This window comes from Podarcis cretensis (genome assembly GCF_951804945.1).
Source record: "Podarcis cretensis genome assembly, chromosome: 1".
Taxonomy (NCBI): domain Eukaryota; kingdom Metazoa; phylum Chordata; class Lepidosauria; order Squamata; family Lacertidae; genus Podarcis; species Podarcis cretensis.
In genome coordinates, this window is record NC_137170.1 from 50,025,150 (window position 1) to 50,043,772 (window position 18,623).

The following is an 18,623-nucleotide window of genomic DNA, read 5'->3' on the forward strand; positions in this document are numbered from 1 at the left end:
GAATTACAGCCCTACATTGTCTGGAGGGTCCAAATTCCCCATCAGCCACTCAACCTACCATTTTTTCCATTGCAAAAAAAGAATGAAGCTCATTTAAGAGAATTTGGGTTTCAATATCCACTATTGGAGAAGCCCTATTTGAAAAAAAGCACAAAGCTATGCTGTTTCATTTGTGAAAAGCAAGTATTTTAGTTGTGGCTTTCTCTGAGAGCAGCAGCCTTTTGCAAAGAGAATTTACCAGCATTAGAAACACTACAATGGATGTGTTCACTAACAGGAGAGAAAGAATCAAATTCTGGAATAATGAGCAGCTCAGGGGACACAAAGGATTCATTGACGGTCTCAGCTGTCTGCAGCCTCTGCAAAAATTTTCCACAAAAAACGAAAGTGCAGGCTAAATAATTATGCTCCAGATTCTGCAGGGGACCCTCCAGGTCTTTTGACAAGGTTTTTTTCCATTGACGGGACAGCTAGATGAGGAGGCTAATCTTCAATAGCTCATGAGTTATATAAAGGGTTATATAGCCAGACTATATAACCCTTTCAAAGCAGCTTTCTTTTATTCTTTTGAGGCCACATCCTTGCAAGTATCACTGAATCTTCTGATACTTGCTGCTAAATTGAGAGAGCACAAGATAATGGAAGAAGCAGTTGTGGGGTCTTCTCCAGGATCAATGTATCATATTCTTCACTTACCTTGTTTTCATCACTGTCCATATCCTTGATCAGATCGTCCAGATCCTGTAACCCACAAAGAAAAATAACCAGTTGTAAGATCGCCATGACATGTGTGTAAAACACTTCATTGTTAAACATCCCTTGTATCTATTCCAAATTTGATGACACATTAAGAATTACAGGGATCTACAGGATGATGCCAAAGAGACAGCTAGCCACTTTTGCATGGATGGATTTCAGTTTGTTGCAATCTATGGATATAGACATGGTGCTTTGAGAGGTGGGGCCCACCATGTGTTTGCTCCACACTTGCCCTCCTTAAGTGATAACAACTAGAAGGAGAAAGGCGATTGGTTCGGCCAGGAGGTAATAAACTTCCTGGATTATGAGAGGAAAGGGTCTCAGCCAGCTTGAAAGAAGCTCCTCATATGAAGCCCCTCACGAAAGCATGACGAGCAAAATGAGAATAATTCAGTCTTGGTGATTACTAAAAGTTGTTACCTGCATTCCAAGCACACAATACTTATTTGCAGAATGTAAACAAAATAGGGTTGTGCCTTTTCTTTCCAGGAAAATAACAAGATTACCTCAGCAGGAATAGAATCAGACTCGTCCAGACAGTTTAAGAGGACGTTGTCCCCATCAGTTTTATCTTCAGCACCAGATTCCTTGATGCACTTAAGGAGCTGCCTGATCTCACTGTACTTCTGCTGCTTCACCAGTTGTCTGGCCACTTTAATGTATACATCAGCAGCCTCCAGCTGGAAATCCTAAGGTGGAAGAACCAGTATGATTTCAAAATACACAAACACTTCCCTACAACCAGAATTGAGCTTTACTGATACAGGAGCAATAAGGATCTGGGAAAATCCCTTGTCATGCAGAAGTCCTTTATATAAATTTAGCCACTGTGATGCTACAGAATCCTCCTTCAATGGCCCCTACTCTGTATCTACCTTGCTCTGTCCCCATTTAAGATAAGTCCTCATTAGGACTATAGCATCACTTAAACAAGTTCATGCAATTCAATCAGCTAAGATATATTTTAAATCGTATTCTCTCATATGCATCCCACCAAAATCAACACACAGGCCAAGCTATTGAACGACTCTGCAATGACTACATCCTTACACACACTGATATGACAGTAAGTCCCACTGAGCTCTGTGTGACTTAGTCAAACACTATTTACAGTATGTAAGCTTCCTTAGGTTTTAAAAATCAAAAATTATTTGGCCAAAGGTTATCTGTTCCTAGTTTAATTACATAAAATTCACCATCCCAGACCACTGGTCATTATGGCTGGGACTGATGGGAGTTCAGAGTCCAGCAACATCTGAGAGGACCACAGGTTAGCCTCCTCAGATTATACAGCACATATGAAAGCAAATGAAATCAAGTCAAACCATCAGGTCAAACTGGTTTTATAGCAGCAGCTTTTCAGAGGTTCAGACTGGTCCTTTCCAGAAACAAGGACATAAAACCTTCTGTATGCGAAGTAGGTGCTCTAGCACTCAGCTACACCTCTTCCACCTCATTTTTTAAAGACTGGGAAAATGCTCGAGCCATCTAAATATAAACAAATATCAGCTATGGTGGCACTACATCCCTCACACAGTTATCTCAGCTAAGACTTGGCAATAATGAGGGAAGGGTGTGTGGAACTCGCCATTCGGGTCTGTATACCTCTATAAGAGATACTGAGTATTTGGCATCTATAAAGTTGGACTCAACTAAAGCTGCAACTCTCTGGTTGGATAGTGTTCTCGAAGCTACCAGCATGAGTTTGATCAAACTGCGGGAAGCAGTGGAAGACAGAAGTGCCTGGCGTGCTCTGGTCCATAGGGTCACAAAGAGTTGGACATGACTAAACGACTAAACAACAACAACAAAGCTGCAACTCTAAGTTGAGGGTTTAGGTTTGTGAGACTCTTGGCAAGAATATGTTTGCTATGAGTATTGTGAACCTGATCAGGAGAGCTTTAAACTAAATCCTGAGGAGAAGGGAGACAAAATTACAGACGGGAATACTGAGTACTGGGGAAAATAACGTCATAGATGCTCAGGAAGCAGAGGTGGTGCTACAGAAATGTGCTAAAGGGCAAGAAACTACAAGAAGGAAGCAGTTGGAGGGAATGACTCAAGGTTTCAGTTGTCTCTATACTAAAGCTATACTAAAAACCTAACGCAATTATGAAAACAGAAGCTTCTAACTCAAGTTTTTATAGACACCTAAAAGATACATCATTGTAACTGGCAAAAATGCTGTGGTTTTCCTTATCTGCTTTGGTGAGAATTGTAAGGAATCAACATTATGTATAACATCATCTTAGGTTCACTGTACCTGTAGAACTCTAAACGCAATCCCAAAGCCTTCTTCAATGTTTTTACCTTCCAGCATGACCTGAGAAGAAATAGCAGAAGCAAAAAGGTTGAGTATTGTTCAAACAACCCACAGTTAGTACTGTCAGCTCCATAACACAAACAGGATTATTAGTCCCTCTTTCCAAGCTTAAGGACAGCATCCAGTTTCGGAAAAGTGATATTTATTATTTTCAATTTATTTATTTAATATACTTATATCCTGCTTTTCTTCCAAGTTGGGATTCAAGGCAGCTTACAATTATAAAACACAGCATAATAAAAACAAACTAGTTGAAAACAATTAAATTGCAACATATCTAAAACCAGGAATTAAAATATAATTTGCTCTGGGTCAGGGATCAGTATCTTCTGCACCTTAGTTTCCAAAGACCTGTCTGAAGAAGAAGGTCATAGTCTGGCAGTGGAGGAAAAAGGAAAAAGGAGGGAGCCCATCCAGCCTCTCTTCCGAATGAATTCTACAATATGAAAGCAGCCATGGATAAAAGTCTCTCTTGTATCTCCTCATCCAGTCCTGCTGCTGCTGTGTGAGAAGCCAAAGTTAAGCTTAGCATGAGGTTCAAACCAGAATTTACATTGTCTTGCAAACCACAAGTTGTAACTAAGGTTGGTTTTTGGGTTTACTCCTTGTGGTTTGTATGCAGTGAGACAAACCTTGAGTCCAGGATTGGACAACACGCTACACGAAACCATGGTTTAGTTAGAAGTGCAGAAGCCATGATCTCTTCTCTGGGAACCTGTGTGTTTGCCCTAAGCCATAGTTTGTCCTAGTGTTAGATGCAAACCAGCTCTCTGTAGGCTACACTCAGTGCTGTTTATAGTATTCAGTTTTGATACCTATAACTATGCCATGATTTTAAGAGGTGCTCAGTACCTTGCAAGCTACTTCCATCTTCATTTGATTGTTTCCAAAGAGTGTAGGTACAGACGAGACAGTCAGAGATGAGGCTCCCAATTTTTCGCACCGATGAAGGAATCTTGTCACTTCCAGTTGAAGCTCAACTGTATTGATATGCCTGATTTAGGGGGAAATGCTTCATTACACAATACAGTCATACCTTGGATCTCACCGCTTTGGTACTCGTCCGTTTTGGTTCCCGAACGCCACAAACTCTTAAGTGAATGTTCTGGTTTGCGAACGTTTTTTAGAAGCTGAACATCTGACGCGGCTTCTGATCGAGTGCATGAAGCTCCTGCAGCCAATTGGAAGCTGCGCCTTGGTTTTTGAATGTTTTTGAAAGTTGAACAGACTTCTGGAATGGATTCCGTTCGAGAACCAAGATACGACTGTACAGAAAAGTTTTTTTTAAAAAAGCAATGCCTTCACACATCACTGAGTCTATTAATAAATAAATAAAAATATTTACTTATTTTTCCTTTCCCAGAATAAACATCTTTAAACACTTTGTGGGCGAAAGGAAACAAAAAGAATGTCCTCATTAAAGAAAAACACACAAGCATAACTCAAGTATATCACGGAAAACATTGCATGCTAGATTTACTCTGTAAGATAAGAGAGGGTGGACGTGTCAACACATAAGGCAGTATTCAACCAACGCCTCCTGTCAGCTTAAGAATTTCCACTTGTGCAATCAGGATTTCCTCCCTTTCTACTCCTCACCCCCACCCCAAATCTTCTCCGGAGGTTTGGAAGAAATCCAAGAAAAGATATATGGGGGGAGGAGAGGTAGGAACGTTTTGTTGTTCAAGTAGAAAATATTATGCTGACAGGACACATTACTTAATGCTACTTAGACAAAACCCATTCTCCAAAATATCCACAGAGATATGCCTTGTTAAAATGGAGTTGAGCATGAGAAACTTTAAGAGAAATGAATTCAAGACACTAGAGTCACAATACCACAAAAATATTGAATTTAAGCCAACTGATTTTTAAAAGCATGGATGCATACAGTAAAAGTTCTGAAGAATGCATTATCACACTGTTCAGGGAAACTGTATGATCAATAAAATGAAGAATGAAAAATATGTCATCAAACGTTAACATCTGCTGGTACCTTGAGACGTCAGGAGCAGACATTTTCTTACGGAAAGTACATGTAACTTTTTTTCTTCCTGAGCTCCTTGAAACTTCCTGTAGGTAAACTTTGAGATGGTCCTTGACCTTCAACAGCCAGGTATGCCTTTCTCCCAATTCAGCGTAAGACTTTGCATTGTGAGTGAAAAATCTAATACAGGTCATAGCAGCACGGACTTGATCCTGAAAGTGTTAAGATGGGTAAGCCTTCAAATTGTGTATCATTGGTGAAAACCACTTAGCTGCTCTTCAGAACATAACTATACAGAAGGGATTGGACATAAGCAGTGATGGGATGGGTTTGCAAGCTCTATTATAGCAGACTTTCCTAAGTTAGGAACCCAAAAGAACCCCCCCTGCATGAACAAATGGTACATATTGGGGCTCTTTCCCAAAATACAGGAAATATTGTGCAACTTTCCTGACAAAAAGTTCAGAACATTTAAAACTGCAGCACAAGAAGTACATCACCCGCCCTGTGGAACGGCCTCCCACCAGATGTCAAAGAGAAAAACAATTACCAGACTTTTAGAAGACATCTGAAGGCAGCCCTGTTTGGAGAAGCTTTTAATGTTTGACGGACTATTGTATTTCAATATTTTGTTAGAAGCTGCCCAGAGTGGCTAGGGAAACCCAGCCAGATAGGCGGGGTATAAATAATAAATTATTATCATCATCACCATCATCAAACCCCCACTCTTACCTTCATAAATTGTTGCAATTCATATAAGATATGATAGTAATTCTTTTTCTGCAAGTGTTTGCAAGCTGCAATGAGATAAGCACCCCAGCTAGCCAGACCTGGGTCAATCGTTTCCAGTAAGTTTTCTAACATGTGAAGTTTTCCACTGGTATAGCTTGGGATAAATATCCCTTCAATAAATACTTCATGTGGGCTCTCCTAAAACAGAGAAAAATTCAAGCGTTTAGATGGACTTGCCTCATCCATATCATTGCTTTAGGAAGAAAAGCCTCTGTTATTGGGCTACAGTAGACTGCATGTTTTTCATAAAAGTTACATTTGTCCAATTCTCAGATCAGACTGAAAATTGTTTTTGGGTATGAAGGCAGACACAGCAGAAGTTGAGTTAGGGGGAGTCTCAACATGAAAGCCTGTGAATACACACCAAACACTATGCTGTTCTAATAGTCACAAGACATCTTAAAACTGAAATATTTCCTGGCACCATTTACACTTGCCAATAAATCTTGGAGGCACTTGAACAAAGCCTCAGCCATTTTATGAAGGGAGTCGTAACATGGAAAATAAAATGGCTATTTTCAAGGCAGAAGAGAACACAGCACACATTGTTCAAGGGCAGCTAGTCATAGCGATAAAATAGGCAAGATTTTCAAAACAGAACAACTTCAACAAAAGATTGAGACCAAGGTCAAGAACCTCACAATATTGAAAAAACTAGTTTCATAACAAAGTAACACGTTCCCATAATATACCACCTGGAACCCATGTTCCCATAATATACCACCTGGAACCCATCCAAATTAAGAGACATGGAAACCTGGAACCTGCAACCCTCCAGCTGTTGTATTCCAGCTCTCATTGTCCACATGACCAATGGCCAAGGGTGATGGGAGTTGTAGTCCTGCAACATCTGGAGGACCACAGGTTCATTACCCCTTACTAGAAAACCTCCAGGAGGAACAGGCTGCCTCACCTTATTTAACAAATGCAGCAGTGCTTCTCGCATGCAGTCATGCCTCATATAAAAACGAATGATTGCTAGATTGGTGCTATAGTTGTGCAAATAGAAGAGGCACTCTTGGTAGTAGCTGTTGTGTTGAATCTTCCCCTCAGGTATCAGCTCCAGGGAAAGGCTTCGTGTCCTTAGTGTTGCTTCCAGTTCCTTCAAAGTGGCAAAGTAGTCGTCATCCTGCTACCAAAAAAAGCAGAGAATCAAACATCACATGTTCCTGTGAGGAGATGTCTGTTCACCAACTGGTGGAGGAAGACTGGAAGAAATTTAAGGACTATTTACAAAAATATTGTAAATTGTATGAATGTTAAGAAAGATGTAAGATTAGCAAAAACATGGCTTCAACAAACTAGTTATAAAGAATATAAATTTAAATTTAATTGGAAGACGAAAAGATAAATTTTGGATAAGTAATATTTTATGATTAAGTTTCAATAAGAGTATGTTAAATCCCAAAATTTGAGATATTAATATTGGAAAATTATATTATATGAATTAAACCAAGTTAATAATTTGCTGGTAAAATTTATGAGTTTAGAAAGCAGGAACAAGGGTTGTGAGGAAGTCCAAAGATGAATATGAAATGTGGATATTGGAAAAGATTGTGTTATTATCTATGTATTTTGTTGTTAAACTAAAATTTAATAAATATTATATATATAAAAAAGAGATGTTTGTTCACCATATGGTCCTGCTGGAGGAAGGAAGAGGGAAGCAATTTCTACCGATTCCTACATTCCTTGGCAATACTGCCACCAAAAACTGGAGGGACCCTCCAGTACAGTGTGGAAGGTGATGCAGGATGATTTTTTTAAAAAATGTTACCAATCACTCCCTGTACCACAAATACTTTCCTCCAGAGGCCCTTCCATGTTTCTGAGCAGAAAGACACTCTGATCCAAATCATAGTCAAGAAATGAGCTGCACAGTTATGCTATGTGGGCAATATCTAACATCCAGTTTCCTCTTTCTCTGACCCGGTACAAGTCAACACAGAGTGGAAAACTGCTTAATTCCTGCAAACAGGTAGGTTTCAGTATGGTACCACATCGTCTATCTACACCACAATAGCACATAACACAATGTGGCCACTATTATCAACAGCAGTTCACAAGCAGCAAGTTGCAAGCAACATTCCTTTATCAATTCCAATTCCTCTCCAGCCCTTTCTCCAAGGTGGTCAAAGCAGCATGCATGGTCCTCGCTCCCTCTTCATATCATCCTCCAAATCACTTTGTGAGAAGCAGGTGAATGACTGGCTTCCAGTCACCATGCGACTTCTGTGCCTAAATTGGATCTTGGATCTGGGTCTCCTCAGTCCCAAATCCAGCACTACATAAGACTGGATCTGCACATCAGGGATGGAGAATGTGTGGCTCTCTGGATGCTGTTGAACTGAAACTCCCACCAGACCCAGCCAGCAAGACCAGTGGTCAGGGATGATGGGAGTTGTAGTCACTTTCTTGCTTTACATGCTGTTGTCCATGTCAGCTTTCAGTAAGAATGGCAACAGGCCAGATGGTAATCCCAAATGCTAAAATACCAGAATATTACATGCCTGGCATTTTGTCCCATGTCAGTAAAGAGCCATAGATACCCTGATTTCACTTTCTTCTTCCCTAGTGTACAGCTTGAAGGCACAAAGAAAAGAATTCCAAACCAAGACAAGATGTTCTTGATGCACACTTTGTTGGCATGGATTTAACTGTGTCTTCAATATTTTCTGCATCTAACCTTGACTTGGACATTCTACCACATGCCATTTTTAGCTGCAGCCTGCATACCACCGAAACAGAATGTTCAGGTTACATTAAAAATAAAGTATGCACATCTCTAGCGCTGTTAGTTGTAGAAATAAAAAGAGAAGCACGGGCAATGTTCTAACTATATGCTCACTAAACCGTAAACTTGCCCTTCCAGTGACCACACACAGAAACATAAATAGGCAGAGAGCATTAGCTTCTAATTTTTAAGTATCTTTTAAAAGTACATTTAGGTACTTATACTGCACTTTTCAGAGCAAAAGGCTTTACAAAGTGGCTTACAATACTGAATGGGTAGGCATATAATTTAAAAGCAATAACAATTCAATATAACAATTTTCTTCTAAATAGCAGATTTTATTGAATTGTTATGTTTAATTGTTTTTACTTTTAAATTGTATTCCTACCCATTAAGTATTGTTAAGTCCAACAAAACGGGACAGTTTAAAGACTTTATAAAACAGGAAGGCCTTTGGAGCAAGTCCCAAAAGCATGGGGGAGGGAGATGCTGATGATTTACTATTTATACCTTGTCCATCTGATTGGGTTGCCCCAGCCACTCTGGATGGCTTCCAATATAATAAAAACACAGCAAAACATCAAACATTATAACTTCCCTAAACAGGGCTGTCTTCAGATGTCTTCTAAAAGTCAGATAGTTGTTTATTTCCTTGACGTCTGATGGGAGGGCATTCCACTGGACAGGCGCCACTACTGAGAAGGCCCTCTGCCTGGTTCTCTGTAAACTCACTTCTCTCAGTGAGGGAACCACCAGAAGGCCCTTGGAGCTCGACCTTAGTGTCCATGCTGAACAATGGGAGTGGAGCGGCTCCTTTAGGTATACTGGGCTTTGCACAGTTCCATAGAACAGCCTTCACCAACCTTGTGTCCTCCAGTATTTTGGACTACAACTACCAACAGTCCCAACCAGCACGGTTGTAGTCCAAATGCCTATCACTTGGATGGGCAGCAGGTCTTTAGATGCCATAACTCAAGGTTTGGGGAGAATAATGTGGACATAGACAATCACAGAGATAACTTGGTCCCAGATTAAATACAAACAGGACCTTTTTTTTAGCTGGAAATCCCAAACTCAGTTCTGGCACTCTCAGGGTGCCCAGCCATGGCCCTTCTAAGAGAACGAGGGAGGCATTCATGGTGAGTTCCAGCACCTCTTTTTCTAGAAAAATAGCACTGAATACCAATACCCTAGCATGTTGAATGTTCTGGCTGTAGCTGTAGCTTAAATCTACCTCAGGAGACCAGCTGTTGAGGGAGGAGGAAGACTGGATTCTTACCACTGAGATAATGGGCTTCACTGTGGACTCCAGGTACTGTATCACATCTTGGACCAGTCTTGAGCCTGAGTCTAGCTGGTTCAAGTCAAGAGGTGGCTTTAGGCACCGGCTGAATTTCTCTCTGGCGGCAGAGAGGTTGCCAGCTTTAAGACATGCCATGCCCCAGGCGTGCCATGCCCCACCTGGATCCAGGCCAGTCTTCGTGGAAACCTAAAATGAACAGGTTATTGAAAACAGTCACCAAAATATGAGAAAGTCTCCCCCTCAGTCTTCCATAGTCATCTTTTGTTTTCTGAAGAAAAAAAAATGTACACATGTGCAATTGCAATGTCTACCTGCTCACTTTTGTTGCTCTTTTCTAGCTCTGCAGTTTTTCTAGCTCTACAGTATTCTTTTTGAGCTGCAGTAATCATGACCCAGAAGCTGTACGCCGGCTCCCTCGGCCAATAAAGCGAGATGAGCACCACAACCCCAGAGTCGTCCGCGACTGGACCTAATGGTCAGGGGTCCCTTTACCTTTAATCAGAGCTGAACACTATTGGCCTATTACTATTGTACACTATTGTGGTCACTATTGGTAGTTTTATTAGAGTGCATTTGTCACAATACTGAGAAGGTACATTTCAGATATTAAGAATTTAAGAAATCTTAATATATATTCTTAGAAACAAAGACCATGCCTAATGGGTTTTTAAAAATTTCCTATTACAGCTACAATAGAACCAAACAGTCTCCAAATTAAGCATGTCTTCAAATCCCAGCCCCACCAATAAAAGCTGACCTGTACCAATTAATCAACAAATGCTTAGTTGATTAATCTACTAATTATATAGTTGCTTTTTAAAAAAAACACACCAAGCATTGGTTTTCTATATTTTATAAAACACAGAACCAAGCCCAAAGGGCTAATAGGTGTCTTTGTGAGGGAAGAGATGCTTCAAGTTGAAGTTCAAACACCCCAATATTTGTGTTCTCTAAATGAAGTCAATCTGTGCAAAAACAGAGCAATGATTTGAAGGAGCCCTGAGGCTGTACTCCAGAGCTGCTTCTCTCCCCATGCATTACCTCTACAGCTAGCTGATAGTATTCTGCTTCCAAAAGCTGATTTCTTAGCCTTGCAACTGCTGTAGGCTGCAATATCTGATCCAGACATGGAACACGACGATATGAAGCAGTGACTAAAATATGTAGCACATCGACTTTGCTGATGTAGCTGTTGGCAGAGTTAAAATAAGATACAAAAGTTAGAGGCAGCACAAACACTGGGATCCACCAAACTGTGAAAAATTCAGCACAGTCCTTATATAAATGTTTCAGTCTCAGCTATAGACCACTTTCCGCTGCATCCACCTCAACATGAGCCAGGCCTGTCTGACTACTTTGGGAAGGCATCTCAGGAGAACCGCAGACCACTTACCTGTCACAGAGAGCTAAATCTTGGCTCATCCCAGCTTTTACAAACATCATTTTCGCACTGAAGAGAAGTTGTTTCATGATATCCGTGAGGAGGCCAGCATCCACTTCGGGGTTTGTCAGCCCTCGAGAAAGCTTGCAGCAGTGATCTATCAACTGGTGACCACAGGCTACGCTGTCCGAATGGAGATTGAAGATGGCAATACACAAGGAAGCACTGGGTGCCTGAACATTAGGAGAGGCAAAGGAAAGGCAGAGGTAATTGTGATTCCACCTGCAGGCTGCAGCTGAAGAACTAAAGTGTACTCAGCCAAAAAGACAGGAGCAGAACAATATTCTTCACTATAAAACTCAAAGAGATAGAAGAGTCTGTTGACCCCCGCTACGTTGACCAGATGTATAGTAAGCTCATAGCAGTGGAAGAACAGCAGCTTACCCTAAGAGACCCAATAACCATGTCCAAAAAGGCAGGCAGCACAATATGGCCCCCTTCCCAGCACCACTACTGCCAGCACAGAGTGCAATCTCCAATTTATTAGCATGACTGCAACCCTGTCCATAGGCGAGCTTACATCTGAACTGTATAGGGTCCACATGCGCAACGTAATAAGCTTTAACAGAAGATCTTCAGACAGCTAAAATGCAACTTTAGCTTCTAATTAGAGAAGCAAATCATCTTACAAAGAAGTGCTACCACATAAACTGCTATCATGAAGTAGGAATCCAGTCAAAGGAAGAGGCAGAAGTGCCCAGCCCACTTATTTTCTTCATTCTCTGTGCTAATCTGTCACAAATGAACTTGAAAGCCCCAACATCACCTCATTCACTTGCTAGAGCAAGGAGTGTACATCAATTATCCCAGTGTTCACTACTATTTATGCAATGTAACAAAGCCCAGGGATGTCATCTGGATCTCTTCTCCCTCCCTGGTGTTCTTGGGTTCCATTTCTCAATTTCTTTTCTATCTTCTTTCCCCACTGGTTTCCTGTTCTTCTTTTCTGCCCTGCTGCCAACTTTTCCTTGCTTGCCCTATCATGTGCCATATTGGAAGTCCATTTCCCCCTTTTAGAACTTACACTTACCTGCTCGTAATAAAACTCAGTGCGCACAATTTCATTCTCCTCTTCTCTCAAAGAAAGAAGCCACTCAAGTTCTGTTATTTTGGGTATTTGCACCACTGCAGAGTAATCTGAGCATTCGTTATCGGAGGACGCAACTGCCGTTGACAGAACACACAAGAAATCAGGACAAGAAGTCACATGTTACAATTTGGAATCAGACATCTGTTCTGACCCCTGCTCAGTAGAGGCTCTGTGAAGCAGGGTGCAACTACAGGAGGGAAGGGGAACCCTGCTTCCAGGGGCTGCCAACCATCAGCTCTATAGCAGGTAAGGGAAAAGACTTGGATGTTGTGTACGAATTGCAGCTCCTTCCTTTGCAAAAGATGATTAAAGCAAAGTGGGGAACTGGCTCAGTGCACTTCTGTTCCCTGTCAATATGGGGGGGGGGGGGGAACAGTCCTTGCAAATTTGAAACTGCATGCATACGATTTTCAGAATGCAATACATTTTGAAGTTTAAGACCTTGAATAGCTCTAAGCTTACACTTCTTCTGGGATGACTGAGTTGTTTCTGCCTTGTGCACTGTAAGGGCAGATAAAGGATACTGAAAAGCTTTTTTAACCACCTTTGTAAAAGCCTATGAAGAAAACAAAGAGAAACTTGAATGATTTGGAATTAAATACAGGCACCTGTTTCCATGGAGAAAGGAAAGGGGGGTGTCTGACCCTGTTCACTACCAGAACAATGTTCCATCAGCTTTACACCAGAGTAATGTGGCCTTCAGTTCCAAAAAAGGTTCTCACTCTTGAACTAAAACATTACTAAAAGATAGGGCATGGGTGAGGGGTTGGGGAGTCCGAAGGGCAAATAGCCCAAGGAGTCCTCTAGCCAGTCATGAAAACGCATTGTGGCTTCCAAATCTTGCCATGTTTTCCAGCAAGTAATCTGGCTGAGTTAGAACAAATCCCTGTTCTCTTAAAGAAAAGTAGCTGTGTTAGCCATGCAGCAACGCATTAGAAAGCTCATGCCTCTATGCATTTGTTACGTCTTTGAAGATGCTTCAGGGCTTGCCCACGTTGCCCACAAGCAACGTTAACTGTGAAGTCAGTCCTGTAATACATGCCAACAAAATGCAAATCTCCTCACCTTCTTCTTGGTCCTGATCCTCCACTTTTGAACTATGAAAAGAGAAAAACAAAGATGCTTCATACCTATTCAAACATGCGTCGAAAAGTTAAATTCAGTAAAGCAAGTGTTTTCATAGCATTAAATCAAACTCTGAAGCCCTACCCATAGTCCCACTGTTGGAACAAGAAATAGGAACAGCAGGAACTAGAAACAGAGACTTTTCCTCCTCACTGAAACTCTCAGGGGGGAGACCCACAAGAAAGGCTAAAATGATTCACTAGTTGACATCGAAGGCTAGCATTCCAGATACAAAAAAATGGGGAAAGATTGTTTACACACATTTCTGCCTCAGGGGGCAAGTCCTCTGAGCCCTCCTTGTTGTAATAATTGTAGCACTGGTCACAAACACGAGCTGGGTTTTCCCTACACTCTTCCACCGTCATTTTCTTGGTTGAACACGAGCTGCACACCAGCCTCCCGCAGCGTCTGCAGTGATGTCGTCTATTAAACTGAGACACAAAGAAGAACCTTTAAGGGAGCAATAGCATTTCAGTGGTTACCATTTAACCCGTTCAAGACCCACAGCCACTTGGATCTTTGGGACACAGTAGCAAATACGACTGACAGAAGTGCAGCAAGCTGCCCAAAGAGCTCACAGCAGACACACCCGTTCAAGTGTTCCAGTTACATGTCAAGTATGGCCTTGGGGGTTCCTCACCATAGTAAAACGTTCCGTTTTGCAGACCATACATGTGACTTCAGTCTCATCGGGAATCCATTGCTGTTTTGGTGGGGGCTTCTCTGGTGGCACAAACTCCTCTGGGGACACAGTTTGCTGCAGGCTTCTCTCTCTCATGCTGGAAGAATGCATTGCATCTTGATGATAAACAAAAAACGAAACAAAAAAAATGGAGAACTGAAATATAATATTTATTTCATAAAATGTACATACCACTCGATTGTAAGTAAAAGCCTCAAATCAATCACTGCTACCCTTCAGTGACAAGGCAATGCAAAGGATGTGCTAGTAGAAGTTCTTGTATGGGCTTTTGGTGGGGCTCATCCGTTGAATCCCACCCAGAATGTTTTTTTTAAAAAAAATAAAATCCTATTATAGCAGAAAGCAGATTTAAGAGAAAAACACAAGTATGAAACACAGCATCCAGCCCTTAGACCTTCTCTCACCAGGAGAACTAACTGGAAACTGTTCCGTCGATTCTGATTTAGACAACGTATCAGACTCTGATCCCCGACACAAATTCTCCTGCATCTGAATCACAGAATCTAAAGGCAAAAGAGAAAACCATTTTTATCTGCAGCAAAGAAGATTAGAATGATTCATCCAAAACTGGATCAGCACATGTGATTCAAGTGACTACAGTTTTTGTACAAGCAATTTACTAACCCAACGGCATGCACAAGAAGGTGTAAGGTTCAGACTTTTGCATCTAAGCAAAAAGAGAACAATACGGATATGTAGAAACATAGGGATACTAGGCCTTCTAATGTTCTTTTTCCTCAACTCTTTTGACTACGCCATCTTAAAAATATACAAAAAGTTGAGCTGGAAGAAGTAAGGGGCTTGGTTCACTGCATTATGCAGGCTCCACTGGTCAGTAAAACATATTAGTAGTACTGCACTGTGTGGCACTAAGGGAAACAGAAGAAGAAATGGAGCAGCGCAGGGGCTTTTTAGTTAAGTCGCGAGCCAAAACCATGGGGTCACAGAACCCAAAGCGACAAGGTGGATTTGGCTTGAATCCAATCTGCCTTACCAGCTGAAAATCTGTCATGTTTGGTTAAAGAGCACCTGGAACATTTTCACTGATTAGAGATTTCCAAAAGCAAGTCACCTGATCTTTTCTCTTTTAATGAGAAAGGGAAGTCAAGGGCTTTCCCAGCATACTTGGAGAGCAAGGCATCAATGTCTTCTACCGTAAAGCCTATCTCTTGCCCAACCAAGAGCTGATGCAGTGTCTGTACAGCCACGGCTACCCAATCCACCTTCATGTTCATCAAGAGCTGCTCCAACATGAGCAGTGGCTTGCAGGAGAGGTGAGAGTAGTTAGCACGGTAAGGCTCAGGAAGAGTCAGTAAGACCTTGGATGTAGAAACAGAAGAGAAACAAAATTAATTTATTTCATAAAATTTATATAATGCCTGATTATTATTATTTTTTTTAAAAAACCCAACCCTGAAACCTCTCTCATTACTTGAGAGAAGAACCCCAAAACCCAGCAATGCAGTTGCAAATTTCACATCTGCTTACCTTTGATCCCATATAAAGGGCCTGAATTTCATTATGGCGCATAATTGTTAAGTGTTTGTAGAAGTGTGTGGTGAGATAATCTGCAAGGAAATGAGAAGCTGCCAGGCTGGGATGTTTATCAAGACACTGTTCACTTATGACCAGCTGAATGTCTGGGTCTTCTATCCTTTGCAAGAGCTACAAAGAAAGTGAACAATGGCAAGTTGATTCAGATCATAAAATAATTTCACACTGCCAGCTGAAGACATCTGCAACCTAAAATTATCTGTTTAACACAGTTCTACACCACACTTTATGAGGTTAGGTTTTCACGGCAGCACCAAACAAATATATCAACCACAATACAGGAAATACAGATAATGAGGCAGAAAATACAACTAAAAACATTCCAAGCACATTGGGACCTAGCAAATTATTATGGCTGCTCATTTTATGATGAAGGCTGCTGAGCAGGGCTACAAGAAGGAGGCCTTCCTGCTGGTACATCATATGACTCTACAACAAACAAGTGTCATACATGGAAGGGAAATGGATTTGTATCCACAGGAACCATAATTTGCCAAAGGCTCCTGGACACATGCTTGTCATTTGCTCAGACACAGACATACAGACACCCACCGGAGACACCCACAGAATACAGGAAATCATTTTCCTCCCTAATGTGCAAAGCGTCCCATTACTGACATCTTTAAGATTGCAAAATAATTTTGGAGGAGGATAAATCAGAGAAAACAAAACAGTTACCTGCAAAGCCTTTTCTGTGTCTCCCATTTCCAACAAATGAAGGAGATGCTCTTGGTGAAGATTGATCAAATCATCTCTTGGAACAGGATACAAGTTCCCCAATTCTTCACATAATTCATGATCCTAGGATAAAGACAAACAGCTCTTTCTTGCATTGTCATCACTCTGATACTGGAAATCTAGAAAACCTTAGATGAGAAGAGCTTTCTGCAAGACCAACCAATTTATTTGTAGAAAGTTGTTCCTCTGCTAGGCAAGGAAACAATGGATGTGAAAGGTGCAGTCCCTTTCTACAGCATGACTAGGAAATAAAACCCCAACTGTGGATTTCTCAGAAGTCACCAGTTAGCCATTGCGAGAAAATAGGATGTGGGACTAGATGGGACTCTGGGCTTGGGGGAGAATCTGGGGAAAATTACGTATTGTGCAGGATCAAGCTTCCAAGGGAGGAAAGACACACAAAAAAGAGCCTACCTTTGCCTCCAAAATCACTCCTACAATGGTTTGGGGGTCATCAGTGCAGGCTCTTTTCAGGTCCTGCCAGTCATGCCAGAGTGTGACATCCTGTAGACTTAGAATCTGACAAAATAAAACAAATACAACTGAGCAGCCCCTTCAGCAATCTCTCGCTCTCTTTTTAAAAAGGACTTAAGGCAGACAACTGAACCAGTAATTATTCTAAATTACGTAGTCTGCTGCCAAACGACCAGAAAGAGCTATCATTGCCTTCACAGTATATTACACCACCAACGTACTAAAGCACTTCAGATTACAAGCAAAAAGAAAGAAAGGGTGTGGGGTGGGGAGGCCACTTCCAGACCCAGCAGGCGAAAGACGCCAAAAAATCTGGGAGAAATATTCTACCCCCAAATAAAATGATTTGTTACCTTTTGATAAACCTGAAGCTCTCTCGTTTTGCTCTGCAGCTCAGATCTGAGTTCTTTGGGCACCTCAGGGTCGCAGGCACAATAAGCCAAGATTTCTAGACAAGCCTCCAAGGGCCAGTTATCCAGACAGCGCAGGGCCAACCTGCTCCTCAGCAAGGCATCTCTCACCCGGAACAGGTATTGCCAACCATCCTTACCTGGAAAGGAAGAATACACCAGAGATCTGAAGCATGGCTTTAGAGTACTGTATGCTTTAGCTGCACAGCATTAAGGTGACGCAAAGTAGGGTAGCAGCAACAGCATTAGGAACATCAAAAGCTGCCTTATACTGAATCAGACCCTCTCTCCAGGGTTTCAGGCAGGAGTCTTTCCCAGCCTGATCTGGAGATGCCGGTCACTGGATCTGGAACCTTCTGAATTCAAAGCATGAGCTCTGCCCACTGAGCTACAGCCTGCCTCTTCCCCCTCTGTATAGAACCACAGTTCGGGGAATAACATGGCTATTGCTGCTTTTCTATTTCTACTCTACCTTCACCCTACTCTCATGCAGGCCCACTTATCACGTTTCCAGCTCCAGGGTTATCCAGAGGAATGGTTTCCAAACATTTCCACACATGGACCACTTAAAAACTGCTGATGGTCTTGGTGGAGCACCTAATGATTTTTACGTCTGCCACTGCAACTGTAGCGAATGGTGCTTTATACTGTAATTACATTTATTACTTTTATTTCTGATATTGCATTTTATTGTATTGCAATCTGCATTCCATAGAATTCCTAATGCAATAACGGTAAAGGTACCCCTGCCCGTACAGGCCAGTCGTGACTGACTCTGGGGTTGCGCGCTCATCTCGCTTAAGAGGCCAGGAGCCAGCGCTGTCCGAAGACACTTCCGGGTCACGTGGCCAGCGTGACGAAGCTGCTCTGGCGAGCCAGCACCAGCGCAGCACACGGAAACGCCGTTACCTTCCCGCTATAAAGCGGTACCTATTTATCTACTTGCACTTAGGGGTGCTTTCGAACTGCTAGGTGGGCAGGAGCTGGGACCGAATGACGGGAGCTCACCCCGCCGCAGGGATTCAAACCGCCGACCATACGATCGGCAAGCCCTAGGCACTGTGGTTTTACCCACAGCGCCACCCGCGTCCCCCCTAATGCAATAAAATATTTAGAAAATGAAAGAAGCTATACGAAAACAATAAAAATAATATGCATATTTAACGCATTTAATGCCACACACAGAAGCC

The 18,623-nt window shown here is 41.8% G+C and overlaps 1 protein-coding gene across 4 annotated transcripts in view; it reads right to left on the bottom strand.

Annotated features, from left to right (window-relative positions):
* The window catches only part of ZFYVE26 (zinc finger FYVE-type containing 26), a 49,956-nt gene that overhangs the window by 3,233 nt on the left and 28,100 nt on the right, over positions 1-18,623 (bottom strand). For 3 of the 4 annotated variants that reach the window (XM_079950356.1, XM_079950353.1, XM_079950354.1), the window contains 20 exons: positions 17,377-17,573; positions 16,964-17,068; positions 16,490-16,612; positions 15,746-15,922; positions 15,330-15,576; positions 14,662-14,760; positions 14,195-14,352; positions 13,816-13,985; positions 13,495-13,526; positions 12,370-12,503; positions 11,292-11,512; positions 10,940-11,087; positions 9,875-10,084; positions 6,775-6,993; positions 5,802-5,999; positions 5,079-5,281; positions 3,935-4,076; positions 3,023-3,082; positions 1,266-1,448; positions 697-741 (listed from right to left, as the gene is read on the bottom strand). In XM_079950356.1, the coding sequence (XP_079806482.1) occupies positions 697-741; positions 1,266-1,448; positions 3,023-3,082; positions 3,935-4,076; positions 5,079-5,281; positions 5,802-5,999; positions 6,775-6,993; positions 9,875-10,084; positions 10,940-11,087; positions 11,292-11,512; positions 12,370-12,503; positions 13,495-13,526; positions 13,816-13,985; positions 14,195-14,352; positions 14,662-14,760; positions 15,330-15,576; positions 15,746-15,922; positions 16,490-16,612; positions 16,964-17,068; positions 17,377-17,573 (3,071 nt within the window). The remainder of the gene's footprint in view (positions 1-696; positions 742-1,265; positions 1,449-3,022; positions 3,083-3,934; positions 4,077-5,078; positions 5,282-5,801; positions 6,000-6,774; positions 6,994-9,874; positions 10,085-10,939; positions 11,088-11,291; positions 11,513-12,369; positions 12,504-13,494; positions 13,527-13,815; positions 13,986-14,194; positions 14,353-14,661; positions 14,761-15,329; positions 15,577-15,745; positions 15,923-16,489; positions 16,613-16,963; positions 17,069-17,376; positions 17,574-18,623) is intronic. The other variant, XM_079950355.1, reaches the window with a different exon arrangement.